The 17,506-nt window shown below is 47.5% G+C and overlaps 1 protein-coding gene and 1 long non-coding RNA gene across 3 annotated transcripts in view; one reads left to right on the top strand and one right to left on the bottom strand.

Annotated features, from left to right (window-relative positions):
* The window catches only part of jarid2a (jumonji and AT-rich interaction domain containing 2a), a 31,540-nt gene that overhangs the window by 6,758 nt on the left and 7,276 nt on the right, over positions 1–17,506 (bottom strand). For both annotated transcript variants that reach the window (XM_076970205.1, XM_076970206.1), the window contains exons 2-7: positions 16,327–16,450; positions 12,739–12,886; positions 8,541–8,710; positions 6,060–6,239; positions 3,056–3,219; positions 576–1,662 (exon numbers count right to left, since the gene is read on the bottom strand). In XM_076970205.1, the coding sequence (XP_076826320.1) occupies positions 576–1,662; positions 3,056–3,219; positions 6,060–6,239; positions 8,541–8,710; positions 12,739–12,886; positions 16,327–16,450 (1,873 nt within the window). The remainder of the gene's footprint in view (positions 1–575; positions 1,663–3,055; positions 3,220–6,059; positions 6,240–8,540; positions 8,711–12,738; positions 12,887–16,326; positions 16,451–17,506) is intronic.
* Positions 14,263–16,332, top strand: LOC143473299 (uncharacterized). The gene is made up of 3 exons (XR_013120502.1): positions 14,263–14,338; positions 15,548–15,634; positions 16,018–16,332. It is a non-coding gene; the product is annotated as an uncharacterized LOC143473299 (long non-coding RNA).

Genomic DNA, 17,506 nt, shown 5'->3' with positions numbered 1-17,506 from the left:
AAGCACAGCAGCATAATGGGCCACTGTTAACCACAGCGTGCTACTTTTATTATCGTAGCTGTTATTGTGGCCGCAGCGAATATATGGACCTAATCAACTGTAAGAGGCATAGCAAGGATCTTGACTAAGAAATGAAACACATCTGAGGAGGCCGTTTGATCTGAAGCGCCTGAAGCGTGTGTCAAACAGCACAGCTGAAGGGTTGCAGCTGAGTTTAGTACTCCTTGATTCAACATGCCTGCTCACACTTATCAGCTAATTACCTCCATGAATCCCGATATTGACTTTAGAGCATACCGACCTGCCGGTCCTCAGTTTCACATGCCCGGACTAAAGTAAGACCGAAAGCGTTATTATTATTATTTTTTAAATCAACCAATCAAATCAAAGTTAATTTGTCGCATCTGCCTTCACACGAAGGACAGCGGTGCGTGGAAATGAAAGGTAGCTTCTCAACACTGGAGAATGAAATGAAATGAAACAGTAAATCGGGTATGCTGGACGTTCAAAACTAGGGTTCTAGGGTGGGAGGGGGTGTGGGGTGTACGTGTGCGGTACGCCGGGCGGGTCCGTACCGATGAGCGGCGGCTCCTCCATGTTGATGCCCTGAGCGCGCAGGTGTTTCCTGATGCAGGCGAGACGCTGCACGTTTGGGCCCCAGCGCCGGCCGAGCTTGTGCACGTGCTGCACGTGCGAGACGAACCGCATCTCCTCCTTCAGCTTGCACTCGGGCCGCCAGCCGGCCGGCGGCACCACCGCGAACATCCCGAAGGACCGGGCCTGCGCACGCACCGCCTCCACGTACGCCAGCGGGTCCTGGAACTCCCGCGGCCCGGGGTGGAAGGCGGGAGCCGGCTCCGCCTCCGTCGCCCGCTCTGGCTCCGCCTCCATCGCCCGCTCCGGGTCCGGGGCGACTCTGGGCTCGGCCGGCGAGGGCGGTTCGGCTAGGTGGGCGCGGTCCGGGGGACCGGGAGGGGGGGTGGCCGTGGCCGGGTCGCTGGGCCTAGGCGGCCGGGCTGGTCTGGGGACTGTGGCTGGTTTGGTGGGGCCCCTGTCGCGCTGCTGGGCTGAGGTAGAAGGGCCGCTCTTGGTTCGCCCCGCGGCCGTACAGTGTGTCTGTTTCGTGAACATGAGCTTCCCAGCGGAGGCTCGCCGAGGCCGCTGGGGTCTGGTTGCCTGCGTCTCCTGAGCCAACCTTCTGCTCCGTGTATCCAAGGGGACGACCTGCACTTTGACCTTTTTGACCTCCACTTCCGACGCCGGCTCGGTCGTCCCGACGTCCACGGTCTCCAGCTGTCGCTTCGACTGCCGTAGCCCGTCCCGCCTGGGCCCGGTGACCGGTGCGCTCGGCCTCCCGTTGGCCGGCCCGCCCTGCCTTGAGCAGCAGCCATTGGACAGTTGCTTTTGCGGCCTCCCGTGCCCGGCCTGGGCCTTTCCTGAGTGGATGTGCTGAATGTGGGCGTGGCCGTGCGGCGAACGCAGGGGCCGTCCCTGCGGCCGCACCTCCAGCTTGGCCTCTTTTAGCAGCCTGGCTTTGGTGTACGTCACATGGCCCTTGGGATATTTCACAGCTTTGGTCAAGGGGGCCGGAGGGAGGTCTTCCTTCCGCGCCCTGCGGCTGTTGGCTGAAGCGGCCCGCTGGGGTCGGTGCACCTTCGAGAGCTGAGGAGAAAGTGAAAGATCTCAGCTGCCTTTAAGTCATTTATGAAGAAATCAAAATAAGTTCATTTTGCTTCAGAAATGCAAATAAGCCTTCAATGAACATACAAGACGCTAGCAAAAAAAATCCCCTGACCAATACTGCAGCATTATTTAACGTGTATCCCAAGCATGTTTCGTACGTGCAGTACTAACTTTCGCCACTAGAGGGCTCACGGACGGCAGACTGCGCCTCTTTTGGGAGTGAATGCGCACGTGAGCCGGGCCATGTACAGTGATTGTTCAGCCTGCAAACGTGCGCGCGGTGGGGGAGGGGAAAGGAGATGCGCCTCGGCCAAACCTGGCGGCCTCGCCGTCAGCCGCGACAGACATCTCCACACGCACGGCACATAAACACAGCTTTATGGCAGTGCACCTCAGGCAGGGTGCTTTTCGCCCAGCGTGATTCGCTCCAGCGCTCTAAACTGGTTTTCCGTGTGCAGAGACGGGGGTTGGGCAGAGCGGCGGTGACATCACGTGTTGCTATAGGCCTGCAGCCTCGCAGCTGACCTGAACCGTCTGCCGCTCAGCTGGGCCTGAGGAAGCCCTGGCAGGACAGCAGGAAACTTCACTCTCTTGTGCTCTCGCTCTCTCTCTCTCTCTTTCTTTCTTTCTTTCTCTCTTTCTCTCTCTCTCTCTCTCTCTCTCTCTCTTTCTTTCTTTCTTTCTCTCTTTCTCTCTCTCTCTCTCTCTCTCTCTCTTTCTCTTTCTCACACACACATGTGTGCATACACACACACACACAGAGGCACGTATAGATCCACTATGAGAGGTGTTTTTCTTCTCTGCTTGACTTCAAGTTGTCCAATGATAAACTGTTCCAGATCAATTACTGCGAATAGTGCAGCTGTTAGACATGTCAATTTCCCTGCTGGAAAATGACTGTGCCAAAGTGACATTTGGTCACTTCAATAAAACATCCAAAACTACAATTTTAAAAGTAGCAATGTGTCCTATATATAATATACTGAAACAAATGTCTGTGACAAATTACATAGGACAGGATAAGTTATCCTATTAACAGCATCAGGAAAAGACAATATGTCTCTCCTTGTCTCATTCTCTGCCCCCTCAGAAATCTGGCATAGTATGAGTGGGCCAAGAAACCACAATCCACCATGGAGAGAAATGTCTGCTATGGCATATCAGTCGTGTTATAATAGATTTGACTTCTGCTGTTTAATACATCAGGCCGTAAATTAAAGCACAATCTAACGCGACCTGCTAAGATCACTCACACGTAAAACCTCAGGGTCTTGCCAATTACAAAAGTGCTCGAACTAGAAATGAATGATTTCGTTATGGACAAATAGTTATTACACAGCGCATTTCTCACCCAGCGGGCGCCCTGCGGTACCTGTTGTTTGTGCTCCAGCGTTGGCTTGCTGGGACGTAGGTTGTGTGTGGTGGAGGCCCTGGCCGGCGTTCCCAATCTCCGCTCCCTCGCTGGGACTCCGTCTCTCCCGTGAGCCCTCAGGCCGCCCTCCCGCTCGGCCGCCGCCCGCGTGTGCCCGTTAAACACTGCCACACGTGGGGGGAAAGAGAGCGCCGGGCATTAGGAGGGAGGGGTCCTCACGATCTTGACGCAGATTTTGTCCACAATTTTCATTTTTAAGTATAGAAACATATGGGGAACATTTACAACTTTACGTGATCTGGGTTAAGAAAGCTGTTTAAAATTCTGGAATTAGCTAAACAAATTCCGTTTCAGGTAAGTGTAGCTAAGGGATAATGCGGCCAATTAGACGTCTAGATTCCACTCGTCATCTGGAACCAATACAGATTCAGTGCTTCACTGCTGAACTGAACAGAGCTAATCCGTCTGACTGTGTGCACCAGGCATGACAGAGCCTCACTGTCTCAGGCCTGACTCAGGAAATCCCACTTCTTTATAACTCTTGTTATTAAATCGCAAGGTAGAAATAAAGGACCGTGTATTCACTATCACTGCAGTTTACATAAGACTGCTCAGATTTCTGGTTTAATGGCCTTGACATGGAAATCATCACCAACAGAGACCAATGCACTGATGGAAACATTTGAGGAGTCCACAGGCATTCGGACACTGCAGTTATCTCAGGCCTACATGAGTACTGAACTACTGAAGGCTACTGATGAGTACTGAACTACTGAAGGCTACCGATGAGTACTGAACTACTGAAGGCTACTGATGACCACTGAACTACTGAAGACTACTGATGAGTACTGAACTAATGAAGGCTACTGATGAGCACTGAACTACTGAAGGCTACTGATGAGCACTGAACTACTGAAGGCTACTGATGACCACTGAACTAATGAAGGCTACCGAGGACCACTGAACTACTGAAGGCTACTGATGAGTACTGAACTACTGAAGGCTACTGATGACCACTGAATTACTGACGGCTACCGATGACCACTGAACTAATGAAGGCTACAGATGACCACTGAACTAGTGAAGGCTACTGATGAGTACTGAACTAATGAAGGCTACTAATGAGTACTGAACTACTGAAGGCTACTGATGACCACTGAACTACTGAAGGCTACTGATGACCACTGAACTAATGAAGGCTACTGATGATCACTGAACTAATGAAGGCTACTGATGACCACTGAACTAGTGAAGGCTACTGATGAGTACTGAACTAATGAAGGCTACTAATGAGTACTGAACTATTGAAGGCTACTGATAAGCACTGAACTACTGAAGGCTACTGATGACCACTGAACTAGTGAAGGATACTGATGAGCTCTAAGGTGCTGAAGGCTAATGCACTAAAGCATGGAAGAAGAGACATGGAAATGGAGGATGCTGTGATTATTATCACTCTCTCACCCTTACACATATTTCTTTATTCACGCACTAACCACCGCAGCTTTCCAAACATTCCTAGAGAAAATACGGCCACTCGCAGTTTGACAAACGCAGCTATAAAGGGTCGCCAGTTTCCAGCCACCACCAACTCAATTGCCATTCTGTAACTGATCTCAGAACAGATCGTACATGGGGTTTTGTAAAAATATCAAAATGAATACTGACACTCTTTTGGGGGTACTTTTCTAAATGAAGGCTGCTCTGTAGCTTTCTCCTGGGGCCAACTTATCAGCCGTACTAGCTGGACCTCAGCCAACAACATGCATAAAAGTGTCTTATTTAGATCGGGGCGGCGTTCCAAACAGAGAGGGGAGGCAGTCTCGCGTCGCTTTAGGAAACATGGCAAACCAACATGACTCCTGGTTTCATAAGGTTTCACACAGAGCTCTTTTTCTGCGCCCAGTCTCGCTCACAGGCAGGGCTGGCCGTGCGGTTCCCGCACTGCAGACACCAGGCCCAGCAGGAGCCACCGAGTCGGGTCCGAGTCCGGGCCGGGCCGTCTCCCGACAAGTCGCGACGCCAATCACGGCGGCCACGATCCAGATTTAAAAACGAACAACCTCGACAACGCCGATGACAAAAGAACGTCTCCGTGTGTCGGAGAGCAGGAGCGTTGTGTGCCTCGCACGGGGCACCGCTAAAATGGGGTTCGACGCTGAGCCCCGGGCGAGACGGAGGGTCTGTGCAGACAGGCTGCGGTCGGAGCGGAGCCCCTTTGACATGGATTAACGCGTAGAGGAGGATCGGGTGACGCCGGTGTCGGGTTACGGAGGCCATTGTGCTGAGCAGGCACCCGCGTCTGGTTACACGCCAGAAAGGGCAAGAAATGGGAGCCAGTGGGGAGTGTGACCGTGTTTCATACTGGAAACAGAGTGCATGACCACTAGGTCCCCTGTCCTTCACTGATGATGAATATTCATGAGGTTTCCTCATTCCTTCTGAACTGACAATCATTTCAACGAGATGAGCACCCCAGACAGATCTCATGAAGTTCGAAAAATGTGTACAGTAGCGTAGGGGTGTGCGTGTCCATCTTGGGGTTCATGTACACGGGACTGTGAATGCTCCTGTTGTATGGGCAGCATACAGCAAATGTAGGCAATCTGACAGAGTGCTGTGTATAGACTCGGACCATTAACTCCATGGTGTGGGGGAAGGCAAAGTCATAACTCACCTGGCCGGGGTCCTAAAATAGGGACCAAATACCTGCTCTGTTTATTACCGACCCGGAATAATATACCGAACTCCGATACTCCTGCTTATGAGAAATAGAGCATAAAACTGTAAATAGGCAAATAATAAGAAGTTTAATACAATATAAATAAAAAATGTGCCCAGGCAGTGCGTAGGGGTGTGTGTGTGTGTGTGTGTGTGTGTGTGTGTGTGTGTGTGTGTGTCTGTGTGTGTGTGTCTGTGTGTGTGTGTGTGTGAGTTTGTGCGTGCGTGTGTGTATGTGTGTGTGTGTGGGGGGGTCTGGCGCGTGGAGCGTTGCGAGCAGTACCGTGTCCGTTGGCAGTGATTCGGCCCGGGGCTTTGCTCTTGCGCGGAGTTGTGTGACAGGAAGCCGGGGCGCTGCCAGCAGCCAGCTCCCTCTGTTCCTCGTCTTCCTCTTCCTCGTCCGCATCTTCATCACCCTGAGCGGTGCCAAAGTACTTCATGTTGCTGGGCAACGCGGCAGAACCTGAGCGGAGAGGAAAAGAGAGCAGAAGGTCGGCGTGAGCGCAGGGGGCGCAGGACCAGATGGAGGTGAGGGTTCAGACAGGAAGTGGGAGGCGGAGCAGTAAAACGGGGCGGAGCTAAACAGCTCATGGCTGAGGGGACCGGCAGGACAAGTGACAAAATAAAGTCAATCTAACATCTACACCCAACATCTCGACGGGAAGACGCTGAAGGTGTGCGCAAGCGTAGCGTTGTGGCATTTTATTCGGGGGTGGTGCCAGAAACAACGTTGTGGTTGCAACATCGAACACTTGATAACATCTGTTGTAACATTCCAAAAGCACTTATGTTCTTCGGATGGTATCTAGGTAATCACCAACTGACGCGTTTACCCTCAAACCCTGTCGATCTCGTAGCCATGTTTTTAGAACTCTTTTCTCTCTTTCTTTCTGGTTCTCTTTGTTCTGTGTGTGCCTGAGGCTAGAGACAGCACTGAGGGGGCAGCGGGTCAAGATGGCAGAGTGGCCTCGGTTTCCCCTCACCCACTTACGCTCCTAATCCTTCCGGAAGGCTCCGGGGCTCATAATGGCGGGGACTGTTCAGAAGCTCAGCACATGCCCTCGTCAGGCGTTTAACTGCAGCAGGGTCAGTAAGTGCTTGCAAGCAGTCTGTGCTATAGTGTGTGTGTGTGTGTGTGTGTGTGTGTGTGTGTGTGTGTGTCCATGGGAAGAAGGCTGCTCTGATAAAAATAGGAACGGAAGTGAATTCAGATCCAAAGCCCAACGCCTCCCCTTGGGCTCCGTAATGATCCACAAAAAATAACAGCGTGATCTTAAAATACGTCCTTAACTGAATGGAAATGCATATTGGTGGTCAATAATAGATAACAGACGCTTGGGGCCTGTCTCTAGGGCACAGAGGCCTGGGAGAAGATGGGAGAAGATAAGACCCTGTCTGTAGGGCACAGAGGCCTGTGATGGGAGAAGATGAGACCCTGTCTGTAGGGCACAGAGGCCTGGGAGAAGATGGGAGGAGATAAGACCTTGTCTGTAGGGTCTTATCCACAGGCCAGTGCTGGAGCCACACTGCTGTCACCGATGTGAAGGAAAAGTCACATAAGTCCTCAGCACTGTGATGGATGTCCACTAGAAGCGTGTGCTGCTAAGTGGTACAATGATAGATCTCTGACTCGTTCTCATTACAATTATGCTAATTCTAACTAAAGGAGCCTGCTTGCTAGAAACAGAAGAAGTAATTCATGTAATATACATCCGTAATATCTACACTATAGCTCATACTGTTTCTTCTATATAGGGCCCCTAGGAGGCGTGTGCACGAGGAGGAGGGGTGTGCATGAGGAGGAGGCGTGTGCACGAGGAGGAGGCGTGTGCACGAGGGCGGGGCAAGGTGCCCTCATTTACATCCTTCATGTCTGAAAATCCATTAACCCACTTTGCCCTCAGCCAATAGTCCTGGGCAAATCTAATCAGTCTGCTTTCTGTCTTTATAGCCTTCTGTGTGTGCGCCTGTGTGTGCGCCTGTGTGTGTTTGTGTGTGTGTGTGTGTGCGCATGTGTGTGTACACTTGCACATGTGTGCGAAGGAGCAGGGGAATAATTCAATCTGGTCTGCCATGTTTGTTCTGACTTGACGCTCCTGGAGAAGCAGGAATGATGGGGAACATTTAAGGTGAGGTTTGGCCCTCGGGCCCCTGTAGTTACAGGTGAGGTTTGGCCCTCGGGCCCCTGTAGTTACAGGTGAGGATTGGCCCTCAGGCCCCTGTAGTTACAGGTGAGGATTGGCCCTCGGGCCCCTGTAGTTACAGGTATTCTCCTCATGTCTCTTAGTTCAACAACCTTAACTTGGACTTGAACTGACTGTGCTGGACTGACTGTGGTGGACATCCTGGATTTCATTCCCGTGTGTCCATGCATGTGAACATGTGGACAAGTCTGATCACATGGTGGGACTAAACCCAGTCCTCCAGTGGATCTGACCCAGAATTCAGTCTGCTGGGGAGATGTTGCCTCTACTGGGGCGTCAGAAGACCAAGGACATTCCAATGCTTCACCATGTAAATAATCAGAAAAGCCACAAAAACAAACCACTGGCCCTTAGAGCCTGTGAGACGGACAGGACTGAGGTTAAACAGATTCAGAAGGCACGGTGTCCTTAAGCCGAAAGCTGATCGGTGCAACTGGGACGGCATCCGGCGCTGTAATCAACAACGGAACACAGGTGCATCTGCAGCACCCGTCTCACCACTCCTGTCACCCCCGACACACGTTACCGAGAAGGTGCGTGACGCTAGAAGCGTGACTTACCTCGTAGACAGAGGAAGGTGAGGAAGTCCTCTGTTTTGGGTTTGCACTTGGTGAGATCACTGAGAGGAAGGTTAGGGCTCGAGGACGTGGCGTCCAGCACCTTAACTGGAGTAGCACTGGTAGAACCGGGCTGTGACTGGGCAAACTTCCTCTGGGCTTGCAGCCTTGGTCTGGAGGAACAGGGAGAGAGGAGATGTGTGCGTTAGACATCTGCGTTTGTACCGTGTGTTAACATTCTTGGGGGCCTTTAGTGGTGTGTCCGTCCGACTTGTATAGTGTAATGTCTTAACATTTTAGGGACATTTCAGAGTAATTACAAATTACTATACTGCAATTAGACGTGGAATGGAATGTGGAGCAAATAGATTTTGTCGAACAAACGATTTAACGACCCATTTTTGTACGTGACAGCTGAAAATCTTTTGACTCAAGTTGCCTCCTGTAAATAAAAAGATTCTCATTCAGTTTTCCATTCACACTGAAAACATGCTCTACATATTCCAATTCTAATGACATAATATGATAGTGACATTATTGAATTAATAAGGTTTCACTGACAAAAGCCCTTTGGCATATAATAAGTACAATTAGTGTGCTCTTGTATGGAAGTGGATGCTCCCTTTCCTTATCACATTTCCTGTTTGATTCACATTCTTACATTATATTTTTTATTTCACATCCTGTCTAACTAAATGGCTGATTTTTAAAGACCTTATGGTGTTGGAGAGTGGTAGAGGTGAGAAGGGGGGAGTTATGTGGCAAGATCTGGCAAGGGTTACTCATAACGTTTTATTTAAGCTCTGAGTTATTTAAATCGGCGACCATGTGGTTGGACAGATCATACCAGGATTAAAATTTGCAGAAGTGGAACGTGAATCAGAACGCACTTCCTATTAAAAAAACTTTGTGCACAAGGAAGCGGAGCGGAATGGTGTTTGGAAACCGTTTTCGCGCAGACAGTCGGAAGCTACGGTGTCCGTCCGTCCTGCTGCCGCTGTGCTGTTTGATAACAAGATGACACATTGCACTGGTGTCCTCACCCATGGGCTGCCGGTTTATGTAATATCATATTTATATATTCAGTCATTTCACTTATGACTTCCAAACACCTTGACACGACTACGTGATGGGTAGATCAAAACGCTCCATACTTTATCTCTACAGATATGGCCAAGATTATAACAATAATAAAAAAATGCATCACCATACGAGCACAAGTGAATAAAAAATACAGAACCTTAAAAAGCTCCAGAGGATTCACTCAGACATTTGTGACCCCGTCTTGGCATCTCCGCTGTGGATCACAGCAATTCATGACAGGGCTGCCATTTATAACTAAGGATCTTAAAAAAAAAAAAAAAGATATGCATAGCTGACCTGAAACGTACAGCATGAACTGCCTTTCACATCTGGATGGGTTTTACTTCTGAGAGACATAAAGGAAAACGGCGACCTGCAGGTCTACTGTATGGTCCATGTGCGAGTGAGTCTGTTCTTCTTCAAGAATAGCACCACCATAGCTACGTTGTTCAAAATGTGCATAACATCAGCCCAGCTAAACTCGGCCCATATACGTTCCGTATATTCATATTCTCTATTGCGTGCATTATGTATTTTCCATAATCAAAGCAATTCTCAGTACTTCAGGAATGCCAGTTTAAAGCTAACACGTCTGAATGCAGTTTGATGGACTCCAATTCATTCTCCACTAACATCAAGCAACATCATTTGGCTGTCGGTGATTTACGTATTCTTACATCACTGACTGACCACAAATGTTTATACTGTGGCTACAATGAGATTATGCTGTGCTGTGCTGAAATTATATCCAGCACAACCAGGCTCTTCATGTATAAACAAACAAAGGAGCCGTAATCAACACTGTATGATGATATACGGGTGTCCATCCATATTCAGCAGTAAACGAGGAATATTCATGAGGAATATTCAAATATCTCTATCGCTTGTTTGTAGTGTATCTCTGTACGAACGTTCCACCATGTGCAAGCCCCACCCAGCATGGCCCAGATTACACCACCTTGTGATGGAGCAAGGCAGACCAACACACACCGCCAGTGCTCAGTGTGTTTATCCAAACAGCAGGCAAAATGGCGTTGCTTACAATTATACTCGGACAGGAAGTTTGGACAGGAAGAAGGTGGTGCACGCGTGTGCTCACTTTCATGGTGAGGGCATGTTATAAGGCTTCAGTCACCATCTTTGTTAAGACTTTGTTATATTAAGGCTATGTTCACATTATCAACCTGAAGTGGCTGATGCCAACCTGAAATCTGATTTTTTTCAGCGCTGTGTGGACTCATAAATCCAGTATCTTTCAAATCAGATCAGAGTCACTTTCGTATTGTCCTAAATTCATGGCCATGCACTTTGAATGTGAACGGTCATATCGGATTTCATGTGGCTGTTTGTCTGTATGCGTAGTAGTCGTCATAACAACAACGAGGGAGAGAAACAGCAGTGACAACTGTAGCTGTGAAAACAGCAGGTGTCTGTCTGTCTGACTGTCTGTCTGACTGTGTCTGACTGTATCACATTCTCACCTCGATATGTTGACCAGAGCAAAATGCAATGCATTCATTTTGCAGTTTTAAAACCATGAGTCATCTGACAAAAAACGATGCTTCTTGTTGACAATGAATCATTTGTGAAAATGTAAGTCAGATTTCTTTCTATCAAACACAGATTCACATCACTTGCAGTTATGAATGTTCTGTGCCTGAATCAGAACAATCCAGCTTGTAATGTGAACAACGCTCTAATTCAGTGTATTCCTCACTGTCTACAGGTGCATGTGATATTTGGTTTCAATCTAATGTTCATACATTAATGTATGAATTAATACAACCAATGTAAAAACAATACTATCTGGAGGATTCTTTTAGTGCTATCTTGCCTCTCAGGGGACAATTGTAGATCAAGAGGTGTGCGTGACCCGGAAGTGCATGATGTACAGGTGGAGCAGGACAAAGCGCTTGTAAATACTCTCAAGGGTGGACATGTGCCCTGTGACCAGGGGACAGGGAGACCAAGGGGACCAGGGGACCAGGAGACCAAAGGTAGTGGCGGAGCTAGACTTTTTTCAAGGGGTGGCCAATGGGTAAGCAACGGTTTATTAGAGGAGTTCATATACAAATGATGAATGAAAGAAAACTAATATTTTCTCTTAAAAATTAAAACCCCAGTGTGGTGGCAGTAGGGGTGGCAAGGGCTCTGTTGGGGGTGGCAATTGCCACCTGCCACCCCTTTGGCTCTGCCACTGACCAGGGGACCAGGGGGTGCTCTCTTTTTACTGCCAAGCTGGTTGGCAGAGACGAGTGATCGACATGGCTGCATGTCACACCGGCGAGCCGTTAGCATTAGCAGTGGTTAGCATAACGAGCCATTAGCTCGTAGCTCCAGGAAAGGCGGAGCTCACCCGGCCCAGAGGACGTCTGCCCTGGTTTTACACCTCCTGATTGCTAATGCTAATGCTGTGTAGTACAGGGAGGCACTTACAATGATTGGAAATTGGAGATAACTGAAGTATGAGAGAGAGAGAGAGAGAGAGAAAAAATGTTTTTTTTTTTTGTTTGGACCACAGTCCATTATAGGCATAATCCATTAAGCACTGTCCAGAGTAGCTTACATGGTTCTAAATGACAACTCAGGTCTGCACTCAAGGGAGAGTCAAAGATTAGCAGCCAGACTCTCTGACACCATAAATATTATTGAGCGTGGGCATTCCAACATAAAGAGGTGTGCCAGTCTGCGCCTTTGTGGTTCTCTCCTTGCGTGGCAGTGATGTAGTCTTCTCTTACAGAATTAATCATCTGGCAGAGAAGGCGCGGAGGGGGGAGCCTGCGATATCGTAGCCCAGCAAAAAGTGCCACCACTCGGGCAATTATCCAGCGCTGCTCTGCTTAATGAGCAGTGGAGGGGTTTCACAGAGCCGCGGTTGAGCCCAGCCAGACACGCGGGCATGAGCAGGCCCGCTTGTCTCTCGTGAATACACAGGCCGACCCGGGTTCCCATTAACCTCCGGCTGCAGATGAAAGCCCACACGTGGCCCTCTCTGAGATGGAGTGGCTGTAATGTGAAAGAGGCGAACGGTGCGATCAGTAGAATGGAATGTTTGGGGGGGGGGGGGGGGGGGGGGGTTCGACTCCCGTTCGGCTCGCGGAGATGAAAGCGAGCGTACCTCTTTCGTACGGGCCCTTCTCCTGAGTACTCGCCACCTCCGCCACCGTTGATCTGAGCCGCGCGCCGGGGCCTCTCCGCCTTGCAGCCGCCGGTGAACAGGCACGCTTTAGCCCCCGCCGCACCGAGGTGGCCGTTCGCAAAGGACCCTGGGAGAGAAAGGGGACACGGCGTCGGTTCAGAGGGCAGCTGTTTACACACACTTAGGGAAGAAAAAAAACACGGAGAAGAGAAAACAGAGCAGTAGTTGGCACACGTCCTCATGTTCTCAGTTCCACACAGCTGTGAGACCAAGCCAAATGCTCCCGAGAGCTGAGATCAGATGTTTTGGTTTATGAAGTGAAAGGGCAAAGCCTGCAAAAACAGCAAGGATGTCGGGAAAACGAGGGATCTTATGTGATCTACATACCTGAAAGGTCCTTTGGAGTGACACACTCAACAAGATCTCTTTATAATTGATGATGCGTTGTCTGGGCCACCAGCAAATGTGCGCGGCACTAGTAACATACCACCAGGTGGGTTTAAACTAAACTCACCATTCATTTTGAAGCTAGTTCACAGCTTGACTGTCACCTCAGTTTTGTAGGCATTCTCTATCAACAGTTCATCCGTTTCTGACCATGGAACGTTGAACGTTTGAACATGTGAACAGTACTTTTCGTTGGGGAAATCTTAAACCAGTAGTGACACTGAAACATAGCAAACACCCACCACCAGCTACCATGTCAGTGTTAATGCCACGTTGAGAGTGATCCACCACCCCAAACATTAACCACTTAATGGTGGTCCTGTGGTCAGAAACTGACTAGTGATGAATGGGGTAGTGGGCAGTTAATGAACTGAACAGGCAGGCAGAAGGGACCCCAGTGTGTAACTGTGCCCAGAATATCACATGGGCAAGTGAGCGTCAAGCAGAGTAACTGCTAAACTCAACTGTAAATGGTGAGTTTAAAAGCAACAATACTGTCCCAAATACTTGAGGGTAAGTAATATTTGGTCAAACCATTTATTACAAATGTGTATGAGTTTGACAGTAGACAGGTGGATACTGTGTTCTCCTTTATTGGCATAAGCACAAGGCTGACGCACTCACACACTGTGAAATTTATGAAGGTCTTTTTTTACTGCACATGGTTGCCGCTGCTGTGGAACGAATGGCTAAAATGGGTTGGGATATTTAAATTAGATGGAGTCGTATCTTTTAAAATACACTTTGGAATACGTACATTTCCATGCTGAATTCTGGACGCCAATATAAGTGCTTAGCTGAAGAAGAGCAGGTAATAATACATCTGCCCATACTTCCTGACATTAGACATTCTTCCTAACACCTTTACTGCTGTGTTTTTTTTTTTTACTTATAAAGCATAGGGCGATTTTCAAGCAAATGTTTTGACTAAAATATCAAATGCTCGTCTGTAGTTAGAATCCAACACCGCTCTGTGCGACAGTATACTCGCTAGAGTCCTTGTGTAACCTGGGCTCTTTGGCAACCATCTTGTAATTGGCTGTCAGATTGTACACGCTGTATTCTTCCGTAAGGTCAGAATGTCTGCTGATTTCATAGCCATGCCTCCTGACAGCACGGAGTGGAGCTGTTGGTAAGAATGACTTCTCTTTTTAAGTGTCCAGGTGTCTCGGACCGCAGTGCATTTAAGAGGCATTTGTTCAAACTGAAGAAATATGGTAAAATATATATGAGCTGTGAGGGTCGAATGAAGGTTAAATATTAATACTCAATAACAAAGGACAAACATGGAATGTACCTGAATTACCAAAACCTGCAATCTGAGGATTAACGAGAGACTACTGCGAAATGTGAAACCGCAAGCAATAAAGTCACCGGCTTTTATCTAAGATTTCGCCCAAAGCGAGCAGCCTACTTCAACTGTACGTAGAGTTGTACGTCAACTCGAAATGCGCTAGAATCATTTTACTTTAGACGGCGAGTTTTATTAAATATAACTAAGCATAATGAATCTATATTACAGTGTACAGTTCAAATTCTTTTATTTTGTGAAATAGAAATATTTCGAGTAATCAATGCATAATCAAAAATATTTACATACATATACTAGTAAATACATATTTTAGTAAAAACATTTTATTATATGCAGGGTTAGGTCACTTTGTGAAAAGAATGATGTCACTCGGCGAAAGCTCAACCACAACAAAAATACGCGCACGCTGCGCTTCGCGTGCACGGTGCCGGAGCTCGCGGGCTGCGTTTGTAGCCCCACGGGTTCTCCGGGGAGAGCGCGAGCGGGCCGGCAGGCAGCACGCGCACGCACAGGCCACAGAGTTCACCCATTAGAGCGCAATGACACAGGCAGCCAGCGAAACCCATACAGAGAGGGCATTATGTAGGCCATAATTTACTTCTGTAGCGCATGTTCGGAGCGATCACGAGGGGAACAATAATAATACAAATGGGGCGGCGAGTGGCTGAGAAAATAAAGGAAGAAAAAACAACAGCGCAATGTGGCGAACGCGACAGACATCCAAGAGAAAAAAAACTCGACACGTGCTGCTATGACGCGCTATACTCGATCCCAGCCATAAACGTTTCTAAATACTTTTAATGTCTCACTAATTGGTTTGAATCTCATTATACGGTATGAAGTCATTAGTATTCAAAGGGTTATGCACTTTAGCATTCCCTTACATAACGTGTAAAGGAGGTGACATCTAGGAATGTTTTCAATTATAACTGCAGCGACAAAGTCGTCCTTCCTTAGACCTAAACCCTACGTGCTGCTCCTCGATCGCGTTTATTGCATCTATAAACTAGAGTTCCCCTGTTTCACTAGAAATACAATTGGTGGATCTCGAGCTCCAGAATTGCAGATGAATGTGCAGATGCACGAGGAAAGGACTTTTCTCCAGACACTGCAAAGGTCAGAATCCTACTGCGGCGTGCAGCACTCGGCGCGACTGCGCAGCGGGGGCTCTGGGAATACCAGTCACTTTCATGTGCATTATTAGCTCAGCCGCACTGTAATGCAGTAAAATGTCACATCAGTTACCCTCTCAGAGTTGTCAAGTGTTAGATAGTAATGCAATATGTGTAAAGAAGTTATTAAAATAGCTACAGTTCATTACATCTACACGTTTGCTTTTTAAAAAAAAATTAAATATTAAAATTAAATCGTAAAATTATTTGGGGGATTACATGTATGTGATTTATAAAGGGGGTACATCTACGAGTACATTTGATATAGATGTGATTGTTTACACATAAACGCTCCCCAGTCAGACTGGACTGTCCTGTGTTGTCCAGGACGTCACGGGCGGGCCAGGCACGTGCACATAGCGCTGACGTCACCGGCCAGCACCGGCCGCGCCGCAACGCAACAGGAGAGCAAGTCGGCAGAAAACAGCAAAAGCTGTTTGGCTGTCCGTTTTTTCCGCCTTCTTTCCTGATCATCATGTACAGCTGACCAACCGACGCACCCCAGAGCAAAATGCAGCATGTGCATCACAGACGGGTCAGTTGCATGTTGTACGCTCAACATGCAACTCGACCACCCGATATTTCACCAACGTTATAATAGCAGCCACATCAAACCGGAGGTGCGGGGTTACTCACGGTTAATGATTCCTGTGCCATTGTCAACTTTGCTTTTCTGTGCTCTTTTGAACTCTTTGAGGGAGAGATAGAGCACTCTCCGGACCACTCGCTCTTCCGACCAGGGTATCCCATCGTTATCGTCCTGCAAAACAAATCAAAACGTCAATAACGTCTGTGTCGTACCTATAAACCTTATACACTTATAAACCTATGCAGTGATGTCATAGATACAAAATGCTAAGTATTTTAGCATTTATGCCTATACTAGTAACTCGACCACAAGTGTTTTATTGAAAATAAAGGCGAGCATTTGTTTGTTTATTTGTTTGGGTTTGTGTGTGAATGTTGTTTGGTTTGTGTGTGTGTGTGTGTGTGTGTGTAAAAAAAGAGATCTTTCCTTTTTTTTAACTACATGGAAAACAAACAGCAGTACATTGGAACTCAAAGTAGAGAGCTAGCGCTTAAGACAAATTTAAACTGATAGAACATTGTAGAGAGATCCGTTCACACTACTTAAATTTGTTCCACATTCTAGCATTTGCTGAATTAGCTGTGATTATTTATAAAGCATACTATTTTTAATGTAGAGTAAATGTAGGTACAAAATTATCAAGCAATCTGGAGTTTAAGACATTATATCTAAACTTTGAAGGGCCCCACTAATTAATATCACAATCCTGCCTTCCCTTGTCCTAAATACCTTACACAAGAGTAAAATTGGATTGTAGTTCATAATATTGAATGAAGCAGTGTAATGATTATTATACAACTGACAATATTAAAGGAACACATTGACAGTATAGCCTAACATTTAGGGAGTTTTTCCTCAGGGAGTTTTTCTTTGCCACTGTCCCCCCTGACTTGCTCATTAGGGATCTGGACCCATACGATTGTAAAGCTGCTTTGTGACAACATGTGTTGTAAAAAGCGCTATATAAATACATTTGACTTTGACATAAGGAATGTCTGTGTCACCTGTGTTGCTAAAATGTTTTTGTACCCAATGTTGGCTAAACCAGGGCCTGTAGTTAATATTCCATTACAAGACTGGTACATTACAATTGAAGAACAATACCAAAAGGTCTGGTTTTGTGTCCCTTCTCCACACATTTACTTTCAACTACAGCATTAGGCTACACATGTCTGCAATAAAATTATATGTCACCACAATTATCTTAACACGAAGTGAATCATTTAA

Source organism: Brachyhypopomus gauderio, chromosome 13 (assembly GCF_052324685.1).
Source record: "Brachyhypopomus gauderio isolate BG-103 chromosome 13, BGAUD_0.2, whole genome shotgun sequence".
Taxonomy (NCBI): domain Eukaryota; kingdom Metazoa; phylum Chordata; class Actinopteri; order Gymnotiformes; family Hypopomidae; genus Brachyhypopomus; species Brachyhypopomus gauderio.
This window is presented reverse-complemented; position numbering and strand designations above follow the sequence as displayed.